At 46.1% G+C, this 13,093-nt stretch overlaps 1 protein-coding gene across 1 annotated transcript in view; it reads left to right on the top strand.

The window, feature by feature from the left end:
* LOC124787750 (dedicator of cytokinesis protein 1) overlaps positions 1-13,093 on the top strand; it is a 413,210-nt gene that overhangs the window by 391,632 nt on the left and 8,485 nt on the right. The window contains exon 33 of the mRNA XM_047254617.1: positions 577-734. Within this exon, the coding sequence (XP_047110573.1) occupies positions 577-734 (158 nt within the window). The remainder of the gene's footprint in view (positions 1-576; positions 735-13,093) is intronic.

Genomic DNA, 13,093 nt, shown 5'->3' with positions numbered 1-13,093 from the left:
AATAATAATAATAATAATAATAATAATAATAATGATAATAATAATTGATGTTATTTGTATTCTGTTGCATTTTATTCACAATTTTGAAATATTGATTCAGAACATAGCTGTTACATAGTATGGGTCAAAATGGCCCCTCTAGATGTTATAGAGGGCAATAAAAGACTGGGCATTCTAGTCTTAATTCTTTCCTTCACAGTACATGGCGTTGGTGACAGTTTTATGAAGACTCTACTGAAAACCATATTTCTGTGACTGAATGAAGGACTAAATGAATTAACAAACACTTAACAACTTTCATCCTCTTTTTCAGTTTTTGCTTACAGTTGGTAGTGAAACAATGATAATGAACATTGTGATTTATCAAAGTTTTTAATATTATTGTTAGCTCTCCTTTTATAGGTTACTCTGCTATGTATATGAAAACTAGACCTGTCCTTGATGTGCTGGGTTTTATATTTTGCAAAAATGTTCTATTATTGAATTATCATGTTTAATAATGTTGTATTCTGTAATCATTGTTCTTTCTTTCTAAATGTTGTAAGTGGTATTTAATGCACAAATTTGTCACTGAAGGTACTACAGACTCCACAGCGAGTGAGGAGGACATGGTTCCGCCGCCTCTCCCAATGAAAGTACGCAACGAGCCAGATTATTGTAATCTTCCAGATACAGGAGAAGTTGAGTCTGAGACAAAACATATGTTGCCATCAGTCCCACGTGTTGATCCAAAGGTATATAGTCTTATAATTATAATGATTAATTCTCTTGTTTCCATAGTTCTCTAAGCAGGAATAATTATAAACATTCTTCATCTACTCGCCAAGCAGTGGCAAAAGAAGACACATATAAAAGTATTGAAATTTTTGAACTTCTGGCAGAAGTGTTGTGGAGGAAGGAAGAGAGGTGAAGGGAAAGGACTGGTGAGGCTTGGGAAATGGAGCGAGTTCAGAAAAGCTGCCCAATACCCTGGGTCAGCAGAGACTTACCGGATGGGATAAGAAGAGAAGGGTTGCACCAGATGAGATTTTACAATGTGAGAGCTTATGACCGCGTACCTAATGGTGCCGAGGGCACCAAGCACAAGAGACTGTTACTGCGTCTATCGAGCGTGACAACCCCACAGCAAAGCCGAACAACAACACCCGACAATCCACTGGACCAGGCTGTCCACACCCCATACCTGGCCACGTATGCTCGTTCCTTGTGGTACGTGGTGGTGAACAGCAAATTATCCACATACCAGTGCCTCCATTTCATCCATCTTACAGATGCCCCTTTGTGCTTGCACTGCGCAGTCGTATCAATTCGTACATGCACTGCGTGACGTGTGCCTTGAGGGACAGCTGCTGCGACCTTATACAACATATGCTGGCATTCCTGTTGTGACAACAGCCAGAGTCTTGTCATGCTGGATGAACTCTGACACTCAGATACTGTTTACTTACCCACCACCAGAACAAACGCAATCAACTGGCTAAAGGGCACGATGCTGTATTACATTTTGCAAGCCACACCTGAAAGTACTCTCGACGTGTAGTTCCGCCTGACAAATGACTCGTGAGGCGTTCTGCCACCACATATAGTACCGGACACGACTATCAAATTATTTAGGCACATTATTCGAGGATCCTCCTACCCATTGGGGCATAGAGAGCTTACTGGCAAAACACCGTGCAAGACTTGATAAGAGTGCAAAGCTAAGTGCATTATATGTGGTGGACATCTGAGGTGAGGGAGTGCGGAAAAATAGACAGGTGAGAAAATAAAAGATGTAGGAAACTAAAAGGGAGTGGAGAAAGGAATAGTTACCAAGAAGAAATACAGAGACCAAATAAATTAATGAAAATAAAGTCCAGCAGGCTGGCGAGAACCGAGAACGTGTTGTAATGCCAGTTCCCAACTGTGAAGTTCCGAGAAGCTTCAACTTAGGAGTAAACCTCTTGTCAGTCAGTGTAATCCTGGTACTGACTGTATTAATCATCTACTTCGGCGGTGCTATGACTTCCTAAAATAGTGCCCTGAAAAGACACCCATTCTGGCTGACACCTAGCATAGCTTTTTGTCGCCCTCCCAATCTCTGCAGTAACCTTGTTAGACCCTATGCTCCTTCTGCCCCTACCCCTACCTCTGTGACTGTCCCCACTGTAAGACTTGCCCTATGCACCATTCTACCACCATCTATACCAGCCCTGTAACTCGTAAAACATATACTATCTAAGGAAGCACCACCTGTGAAATGACATCTCGTGTATCAGCTGTTATGCAAACACTGTTTGCCCTTTCACATCGGCACGACTGCCACCAAGTTATCAGTTGGGACAAATGGGCTTAGGCAGAGGGGTATACCGGTAACACACAATATCTTCTTGGAGAGCATACTCTGCAGTATGACAGTAATGAATGACAGCAATGACCTCAGTGCCTGTTTCACCACACGTACCGTCTAGATTTTTTCCACAGACACCAGTTTCTCAGAACTCCGCTGGTGGGAATGGGCATTACAACATGTCGTCAGTTCTCAACACCCACCTGTCCTTAATTTACACTAATTTCTTTGGTCTCAGCATATCTTCACAGTAATTATTCCTTTCTTCACACCCTTTTAGTTTTCTATATCTTTTATTTTCTGACCTGTGTATTTACCTCCCACCCCACTCCTCTTCCTCCTCCTCCTCCTCCTCCTTCTCCTTCTCCTCTTCTCCCATCTCTAATACGTACAATGCACTTAGCTTTCCACTCTTATTAGCTCATGTACAAAATTTTGTCAGTAATCTCTGTGTTGTGTGTTACCGTTCCTTCCACCTTTAAGTTTTTGCAGTCCCCAACAATCAGTCGTTTTTTCCTCATACCATCTGGTAAGTCTCTCTTGACCTGGGGCTCTGGGCGACTTTTTCAAACTCTCCCCATTTCCTAAACCTCACCAGTCCTTTTCCTTCACCTCTCTTCCTTCCCCTTCAAACCTTCTGCTAGAAGAAGAGCCATTGGCTTTGAAAGCTTGCAAATTCAACACTCTTTGTATGTTTTCTCCTGCCACCACTTGGTGAGTAGATTTTTTTTATCTATCCAATTACATTATATTTTCAAAAATTATTTTTTGGTGATCTATAAAGATTGTTAGCAATATTGATAACAGAAGAGGAGAATCCACTTACCAGTCCAAAATGAAAACAATTGTAGCATGAATGGGGTAACAAAAAAATGTAAGTCCCTAGCTATCAGTACTTTTCTCAATATTTTTAGAGTTATTTCATCATGTTAGATGGGCATCAAGAAAACAAAGGGTGTAGATATTGAAGTTTCTTGAAACCCTAGACTAGCAGACAATGTACAAGAAATGAATAGGTCTAACGATAGACAGACAACATTCAAAATCCAGAATTCTCTTATGTTGTGATATTTTTCAGCTGAAAGATGAGAGCTACTCGAAAATTCAGTAAATATGAAAGAAATAAAATATTTATATTATTGCAAATGAAAGAGTATTAGGTGATAATTTGAGAAAGACACGAAGACAGAAACAAAAATAAAAGAAATAACAAAGAGAAAAGGTAATTAGAAGGAAAGAGTAATTCTACACAAGCATCAGATGAGGTAAATAAGAGTAGGGATAGAGGCAGTTAGTGAGAACAACAATGTAGTATGTAAGTTTGGAAAGGAAGAAAGGAATTTTGTCGAATGAAAATCAGAGAGGAGGAAACTGGCATTAACAAAAACATGATGGAGAGTTAGTGTTTAGCTCGAGGATTCAAAAGCGCTAATTGAGTTAGGGGTGGTGGATCTAGATTATATCATTGGTGAAACAGATACACAAATACTTGCTGTTATGTTTTACAAAACATTTAACAACAGGATGTTGGTAGATCAAGTGTCCTTATGGCAAAGAGTCCATCTTATTTACCACATTAGTCTACTGCCACTAATGACAAAAATTAATTTAGACATAAAGTTTTTGCTCAGAATGGATGGCCACAGACAATTTGTTTCATATCTTTTCTTTCCTATGACTTCCTCTCAATTGTCTGCTGCTTCTTCCTTTCTTCTTTGTCACTGCCCATATTTGTTTCACCAATGCTACCCACAACTACTCATTATTGTTTCATTGATGCTTCTATTTCAAGTCTGTACTTCCCTTTTAATGACTTGCTGACTGCTTCTTGCATCTTATTAAAGTTTTCTTGTTGGAATTAAATTATTCATGCTTTTTAATCTGCTCTGCTGTCCGTCTCCCTACTTACATAGTTCATAAATAATCATATTTCCTCTTTCAATTTTCTTTCATTTTAGAACCAAAGGTTTTGGGATCTAGAATGTTTGGTACCTTTTATTTTGTTGTATGTTTTCTAACACCTTTGTCAGTGTTGTTTAATTTTTATTTTAGCAAATTAAATAACTTGTACTCTTTGAAATTGATTCTACACTACTCTACCTTACCTGCTAAATGACTGGGCACATTTTCAAATTAACAAATAAATAGAACAAAGAAATTCTCCACATATAACTTGGACAGTGATTGATGGGCTGTAATTGATCAAAAAGAAAATTTAGTCAACTATTGTCTTTCAGCTTATTAAAACACCATGAAAAATAATATGTATCAATAAATTGGTCAGAAATGGCTTCATTAGAACTTCTTAGCCTGTTTAGTTTATGGAAGAGTCTAAATGACATGACTATTCAGTTGGTGCTATGGCCATGAAAACATTTATTTGTTTATCCATCTGTAGACATTGTAAATTGTATGGATGTTGTCAACACACAAATAAATAAAGTACAGGCATAGAGATACATAAATGTACACAGTTACACACATAAATAGATACATAAATTTCTTGTCTTACTGAGTTATCCATTTGGACATTGCATTTCACTATTCTATTGAACATGTCGTAAACTGCCTCTTAACTGCATGCCTCTTAACTGCAGTTATTAATCATTAGTGTAATTGACAACAAAATTTACACATCATTTTAGATAATCCTTTATGGTATAAAAACACTTTTCGAACAAATAATTTTTAGGGTATTCTTGAAGGCATGTATTTCAATTTTGTCTTTGATCTCTTGAGATTGTTTATTGCACAGTTCAGTTCCATTATATAGCACACTATTTTGGGTTTTTGTTTTTTTTTTTTTTTTTTTCTATTGACATCTACATCCATACTCCACAAGCCACCTGATGGTGTGTGGCGGAGGGTATTTTGAGTACCTCTATCGGTTCTCCCTTCTATTCCAGTCTCGTATTGTTCGTGGAAAGAAAGATTGTCGGTATGCCTCTGTGTGGGCTCAAATCTCTCTGATTTTATCCTCATGGTCTCTTCACAAGATATAAGTAGGAGGGAGCAATATACTGCTTGACTTCTCGGTGAAGGTATGTTCTCGAAACTTCAACAAAAGCCCGTGCCGAGCTACTGAGCATCTCTCTTGCAGAGTCTCCCACTGGAGTTTATCTATCATCTCCGTAACGCTTTCGCAATTACTAAATGATCCTGTAACGAAGCGCGCTGCTCTCCATTGAATCTTCTCTATCTCTTCTATCAACCCTATCTGGTACGGATCCCACACCGGTGAGCAGTATTCAAGCAGTGGGTGAACAAGTGTACTGTAACCTAACCCCTTTGTTTTTGGACTGCATTTCCTTAGGATTCTTCCAATGAATCTCAGACTGGCATGTGCTTTACCGACAATTAATTTTATATGGTCATTCTATTTTAAATCACTCCTAATGCCTACTCCTAGATAATTTATGGAATTAACTGCTTCCAGTTGCTGACCTGCTATACTGTAGCTAAATGATAAGGGATCTTCCTTTCTGTGTATTCACACCACATTACACTTGTCTACATTGAGATTCAATTGCCATTCCCTGCACCATGCGTCAATTCGTTGCAGACCCTCCTGCATTTCAGTACAATTTTCCATTGTTTCAGCCTCTCGATATACTACCCAAAAAGCCTCAGTGAACTTCTGATGTTATCCACAAGGTCATTTATATATATTGTAAATAGCAACGGTCCTACGACACTCCCCTGTGCCACACCTTAAATCACTCTTACTTCGGAAGACTTCTCTCCATTGATAATGAGATGCTGCTTTCCATTATCTAGGAACTCTTCAATCCAATCACACAAATCTAGGAACTCTTCAATCCAATCACACAATTGGTCTGATAGTCCATATGCTCTTACTTTGTTCATTAAATGACTGTGGGGAACTGTATCAAAGCCTTGCGGAAGTCAAGAAACACGGCATCTACCTGGGAACCTGTGTCTATGGCCCTCTAAGTCTCATGGACGAATAGCACGAGCTGGGTTTCACACGATAGTCTTTTTCAAAACCCATGCTGATTCCTACTGAGTAGAATTCTAGTCTCCAGAAAAGTCATTATACTCGAACATAATAAGTTTTCCAAATTCTACAACTGATGAGATGCAAATTGTTCCATGTTCATGTAGAGACCTGTCGTGTAGAGACCTGTCGTGTAGAGACCTGTCGTGTAGAGACCTGTCGTGTAGAGACCTGTCGTGTAGAGACCTGTCGTGTAGAGACCTGTCGTGTAGAGACCTGTCGTGTAGAGACCTGTCGTGTAGAGACCTGTCGTGTAGAGACCTGTCGTGTAGAGACCTGTCGTGTAGAGACCTGTCGTGTAGAGACCTGTCGTGTAGAGACCTGTCGTGTAGAGACCTGTCGTGTAGAGACCTGTCGTGTAGAGACCTGTCGTGTAGAGACCTGTCGTGTAGAGACCTGTCGTGTAGAGACCTGTCGTGTAGAGACCTGTCGTGTAGAGACCTGTCGTGTAGAGACCTGTCGTGTAGAGACCTGTCGTGTAGAGACCTGTCGTGTAGAGACCTGTCGTGTAGAGACCTGTCGTGTAGAGACCTGTCGTGTAGAGACCTGTCGTGTAGAGACCTGTCGTGTAGAGACCTGTCGTGTAGAGACCTGTCGTGTAGAGACCTGTCGTGTAGAGACCTGTCGTGTAGAGACCTGTCGTGTAGAGACCTGTCGTGTAGAGACCTGTCGTGTAGAGACCTGTCGTGTAGAGACCTGTCGTGTAGAGACCTGTCGTGTAGAGACCTGTCGTGTAGAGACCTGTCGTGTAGAGACCTGTCGTGTAGAGACCTGTCGTGTAGAGACCTGTCGTGTAGAGACCTGTCGTGTAGAGACCTGTCGTGTAGAGACCTGTCGTGTAGAGACCTGTCGTGTAGAGACCTGTCGTGTAGAGACCTGTCGTGTAGAGACCTGTCGTGTAGAGACCTGTCGTGTAGAGACCTGTCGTGTAGAGACCTGTCGTGTAGAGACCTGTCGTGTAGAGACCTGTCGTGTAGAGACCTGTCGTGTAGAGACCTGTCGTGTAGAGACCTGTCGTGTAGAGACCTGTCGTGTAGAGACCTGTCGTGTAGAGACCTGTCGTGTAGAGACCTGTCGTGTAGAGACCTGTCGTGTAGAGACCTGTCGTGTAGAGACCTGTCGTGTAGAGACCTGTCGTGTAGAGACCTGTCGTGTAGAGACCTGTCGTGTAGAGACCTGTCGTGTAGAGACCTGTCGTGTAGAGACCTGTCGTGTAGAGACCTGTCGTGTAGAGACCTGTCGTGTAGAGACCTGTCGTGTAGAGACCTGTCGTGTAGAGACCTGTCGTGTAGAGACCTGTCGTGTAGAGACCTGTCGTGTAGAGACCTGTCGTGTAGAGACCTGTCGTGTAGAGACCTGTCGTGTAGAGACCTGTCGTGTAGAGACCTGTCGTGTAGAGACCTGTCGTGTAGAGACCTGTCGTGTAGAGACCTGTCGTGTAGAGACCTGTCGTGTAGAGACCTGTCGTGTAGAGACCTGTCGTGTAGAGACCTGTCGTGTAGAGACCTGTCGTGTAGAGACCTGTCGTGTAGAGACCTGTCGTGTAGAGACCTGTCGTGTAGAGACCTGTCGTGTAGAGACCTGTCGTGTAGAGACCTGTCGTGTAGAGACCTGTCGTGTAGAGACCTGTCGTGTAGAGACCTGTCGTGTAGAGACCTGTCGTGTAGAGACCTGTCGTGTAGAGACCTGTCGTGTAGAGACCTGTCGTGTAGAGACCTGTCGTGTAGAGACCTGTCGTGTAGAGACCTGTCGTGTAGAGACCTGTCGTGTAGAGACCTGTCGTGTAGAGACCTGTCGTGTAGAGACCTGTCGTGTAGAGACCTGTCGTGTAGAGACCTGTCGTGTAGAGACCTGTCGTGTAGAGACCTGTCGTGTAGAGACCTGTCGTGTAGAGACCTGTCGTGTAGAGACCTGTCGTGTAGAGACCTGTCGTGTAGAGACCTGTCGTGTAGAGACCTGTCGTGTAGAGACCTGTCGTGTAGAGACCTGTCGTGTAGAGACCTGTCGTGTAGAGACCTGTCGTGTAGAGACCTGTCGTGTAGAGACCTGTCGTGTAGAGACCTGTCGTGTAGAGACCTGTCGTGTAGAGACCTGTCGTGTAGAGACCTGTCGTGTAGAGACCTGTCGTGTAGAGACCTGTCGTGTAGAGACCTGTCGTGTAGAGACCTGTCGTGTAGAGACCTGTCGTGTAGAGACCTGTCGTGTAGAGACCTGTCGTGTAGAGACCTGTCGTGTAGAGACCTGTCGTGTAGAGACCTGTCGTGTAGAGACCTGTCGTGTAGAGACCTGTCGTGTAGAGACCTGTCGTGTAGAGACCTGTCGTGTAGAGACCTGTCGTGTAGAGACCTGTCGTGTAGAGACCTGTCGTGTAGAGACCTGTCGTGTAGAGACCTGTCGTGTAGAGACCTGTCGTGTAGAGACCTGTCGTGTAGAGACCTGTCGTGTAGAGACCTGTCGTGTAGAGACCTGTCGTGTAGAGACCTGTCGTGTAGAGACCTGTCGTGTAGAGACCTGTCGTGTAGAGACCTGTCGTGTAGAGACCTGTCGTGTAGAGACCTGTCGTGTAGAGACCTGTCGTGTAGAGACCTGTCGTGTAGAGACCTGTCGTGTAGAGACCTGTCGTGTAGAGACCTGTCGTGTAGAGACCTGTCGTGTAGAGACCTGTCGTGTAGAGACCTGTCGTGTAGAGACCTGTCGTGTAGAGACCTGTCGTGTAGAGACCTGTCGTGTAGAGACCTGTCGTGTAGAGACCTGTCGTGTAGAGACCTGTCGTGTAGAGACCTGTCGTGTAGAGACCTGTCGTGTAGAGACCTGTCGTGTAGAGACCTGTCGTGTAGAGACCTGTCGTGTAGAGACCTGTCGTGTAGAGACCTGTCGTGTAGAGACCTGTCGTGTAGAGACCTGTCGTGTAGAGACCTGTCGTGTAGAGACCTGTCGTGTAGAGACCTGTCGTGTAGAGACCTGTCGTGTAGAGACCTGTCGTGTAGAGACCTGTCGTGTAGAGACCTGTCGTGTAGAGACCTGTCGTGTAGAGACCTGTCGTGTAGAGACCTGTCGTGTAGAGACCTGTCGTGTAGAGACCTGTCGTGTAGAGACCTGTCGTGTAGAGACCTGTCGTGTAGAGACCTGTCGTGTAGAGACCTGTCGTGTAGAGACCTGTCGTGTAGAGACCTGTCGTGTAGAGACCTGTCGTGTAGAGACCTGTCGTGTAGAGACCTGTCGTGTAGAGACCTGTCGTGTAGAGACCTGTCGTGTAGAGACCTGTCGTGTAGAGACCTGTCGTGTAGAGACCTGTCGTGTAGAGACCTGTCGTGTAGAGACCTGTCGTGTAGAGACCTGTCGTGTAGAGACCTGTCGTGTAGAGACCTGTCGTGTAGAGACCTGTCGTGTAGAGACCTGTCGTGTAGAGACCTGTCGTGTAGAGACCTGTCGTGTAGAGACCTGTCGTGTAGAGACCTGTCGTGTAGAGACCTGTCGTGTAGAGACCTGTCGTGTAGAGACCTGTCGTGTAGAGACCTGTCGTGTAGAGACCTGTCGTGTAGAGACCTGTCGTGTAGAGACCTGTCGTGTAGAGACCTGTCGTGTAGAGACCTGTCGTGTAGAGACCTGTCGTGTAGAGACCTGTCGTGTAGAGACCTGTCGTGTAGAGACCTGTCGTGTAGAGACCTGTCGTGTAGAGACCTGTCGTGTAGAGACCTGTCGTGTAGAGACCTGTCGTGTAGAGACCTGTCGTGTAGAGACCTGTCGTGTAGAGACCTGTCGTGTAGAGACCTGTCGTGTAGAGACCTGTCGTGTAGAGACCTGTCGTGTAGAGACCTGTCGTGTAGAGACCTGTCGTGTAGAGACCTGTCGTGTAGAGACCTGTCGTGTAGAGACCTGTCGTGTAGAGACCTGTCGTGTAGAGACCTGTCGTGTAGAGACCTGTCGTGTAGAGACCTGTCGTGTAGAGACCTGTCGTGTAGAGACCTGTCGTGTAGAGACCTGTCGTGTAGAGACCTGTCGTGTAGAGACCTGTCGTGTAGAGACCTGTCGTGTAGAGACCTGTCGTGTAGAGACCTGTCGTGTAGAGACCTGTCGTGTAGAGACCTGTCGTGTAGAGACCTGTCGTGTAGAGACCTGTCGTGTAGAGACCTGTCGTGTAGAGACCTGTCGTGTAGAGACCTGTCGTGTAGAGACCTGTCGTGTAGAGACCTGTCGTGTAGAGACCTGTCGTGTAGAGACCTGTCGTGTAGAGACCTGTCGTGTAGAGACCTGTCGTGTAGAGACCTGTCGTGTAGAGACCTGTCGTGTAGAGACCTGTCGTGTAGAGACCTGTCGTGTAGAGACCTGTCGTGTAGAGACCTGTCGTGTAGAGACCTGTCGTGTAGAGACCTGTCGTGTAGAGACCTGTCGTGTAGAGACCTGTCGTGTAGAGACCTGTCGTGTAGAGACCTGTCGTGTAGAGACCTGTCGTGTAGAGACCTGTCGTGTAGAGACCTGTCGTGTAGAGACCTGTCGTGTAGAGACCTGTCGTGTAGAGACCTGTCGTGTAGAGACCTGTCGTGTAGAGACCTGTCGTGTAGAGACCTGTCGTGTAGAGACCTGTCGTGTAGAGACCTGTCGTGTAGAGACCTGTCGTGTAGAGACCTGTCGTGTAGAGACCTGTCGTGTAGAGACCTGTCGTGTAGAGACCTGTCGTGTAGAGACCTGTCGTGTAGAGACCTGTCGTGTAGAGACCTGTCGTGTAGAGACCTGTCGTGTAGAGACCTGTCGTGTAGAGACCTGTCGTGTAGAGACCTGTCGTGTAGAGACCTGTCGTGTAGAGACCTGTCGTGTAGAGACCTGTCGTGTAGAGACCTGTCGTGTAGAGACCTGTCGTGTAGAGACCTGTCGTGTAGAGACCTGTCGTGTAGAGACCTGTCGTGTAGAGACCTGTCGTGTAGAGACCTGTCGTGTAGAGACCTGTCGTGTAGAGACCTGTCGTGTAGAGACCTGTCGTGTAGAGACCTGTCGTGTAGAGACCTGTCGTGTAGAGACCTGTCGTGTAGAGACCTGTCGTGTAGAGACCTGTCGTGTAGAGACCTGTCGTGTAGAGACCTGTCGTGTAGAGACCTGTCGTGTAGAGACCTGTCGTGTAGAGACCTGTCGTGTAGAGACCTGTCGTGTAGAGACCTGTCGTGTAGAGACCTGTCGTGTAGAGACCTGTCGTGTAGAGACCTGTCGTGTAGAGACCTGTCGTGTAGAGACCTGTCGTGTAGAGACCTGTCGTGTAGAGACCTGTCGTGTAGAGACCTGTCGTGTAGAGACCTGTCGTGTAGAGACCTGTCGTGTAGAGACCTGTCGTGTAGAGACCTGTCGTGTAGAGACCTGTCGTGTAGAGACCTGTCGTGTAGAGACCTGTCGTGTAGAGACCTGTCGTGTAGAGACCTGTCGTGTAGAGACCTGTCGTGTAGAGACCTGTCGTGTAGAGACCTGTCGTGTAGAGACCTGTCGTGTAGAGACCTGTCGTGTAGAGACCTGTCGTGTAGAGACCTGTCGTGTAGAGACCTGTCGTGTAGAGACCTGTCGTGTAGAGACCTGTCGTGTAGAGACCTGTCGTGTAGAGACCTGTCGTGTAGAGACCTGTCGTGTAGAGACCTGTCGTGTAGAGACCTGTCGTGTAGAGACCTGTCGTGTAGAGACCTGTCGTGTAGAGACCTGTCGTGTAGAGACCTGTCGTGTAGAGACCTGTCGTGTAGAGACCTGTCGTGTAGAGACCTGTCGTGTAGAGACCTGTCGTGTAGAGACCTGTCGTGTAGAGACCTGTCGTGTAGAGACCTGTCGTGTAGAGACCTGTCGTGTAGAGACCTGTCGTGTAGAGACCTGTCGTGTAGAGACCTGTCGTGTAGAGACCTGTCGTGTAGAGACCTGTCGTGTAGAGACCTGTCGTGTAGAGACCTGTCGTGTAGAGACCTGTCGTGTAGAGACCTGTCGTGTAGAGACCTGTCGTGTAGAGACCTGTCGTGTAGAGACCTGTCGTGTAGAGACCTGTCGTGTAGAGACCTGTCGTGTAGAGACCTGTCGTGTAGAGACCTGTCGTGTAGAGACCTGTCGTGTAGAGACCTGTCGTGTAGAGACCTGTCGTGTAGAGACCTGTCGTGTAGAGACCTGTCGTGTAGAGACCTGTCGTGTAGAGACCTGTCGTGTAGAGACCTGTCGTGTAGAGACCTGTCGTGTAGAGACCTGTCGTGTAGAGACCTGTCGTGTAGAGACCTGTCGTGTAGAGACCTGTCGTGTAGAGACCTGTCGTGTAGAGACCTGTCGTGTAGAGACCTGTCGTGTAGAGACCTGTCGTGTAGAGACCTGTCGTGTAGAGACCTGTCGTGTAGAGACCTGTCGTGTAGAGACCTGTCGTGTAGAGACCTGTCGTGTAGAGACCTGTCGTGTAGAGACCTGTCGTGTAGAGACCTGTCGTGTAGAGACCTGTCGTGTAGAGACCTGTCGTGTAGAGACCTGTCGTGTAGAGACCTGTCGTGTAGAGACCTGTCGTGTAGAGACCTGTCGTGTAGAGACCTGTCGTGTAGAGACCTGTCGTGTAGAGACCTGTCGTGTAGAGACCTGTCGTGTAGAGACCTGTCGTGTAGAGACCTGTCGTGTAGAGACCTGTCGTGTAGAGACCTGTCGTGTAGAGACCTGTCGTGTAGAGACCTGTCGTGTAGAGACCTGTCGTGTAGAGACCTGTCGTGTAGAGACCTGTCGTGTAGAGACCTGTCGTGTAGAGACCTGTC

The sequence above is a fragment of the Schistocerca piceifrons genome, chromosome 3 (genome assembly GCF_021461385.2).
Source record: "Schistocerca piceifrons isolate TAMUIC-IGC-003096 chromosome 3, iqSchPice1.1, whole genome shotgun sequence".
In the NCBI taxonomy this organism is placed as follows: domain Eukaryota; kingdom Metazoa; phylum Arthropoda; class Insecta; order Orthoptera; family Acrididae; genus Schistocerca; species Schistocerca piceifrons.
The sequence above is the reverse complement of the archived record's forward strand: the minus strand, read 5'-3'. Positions and strand labels throughout refer to the sequence as shown.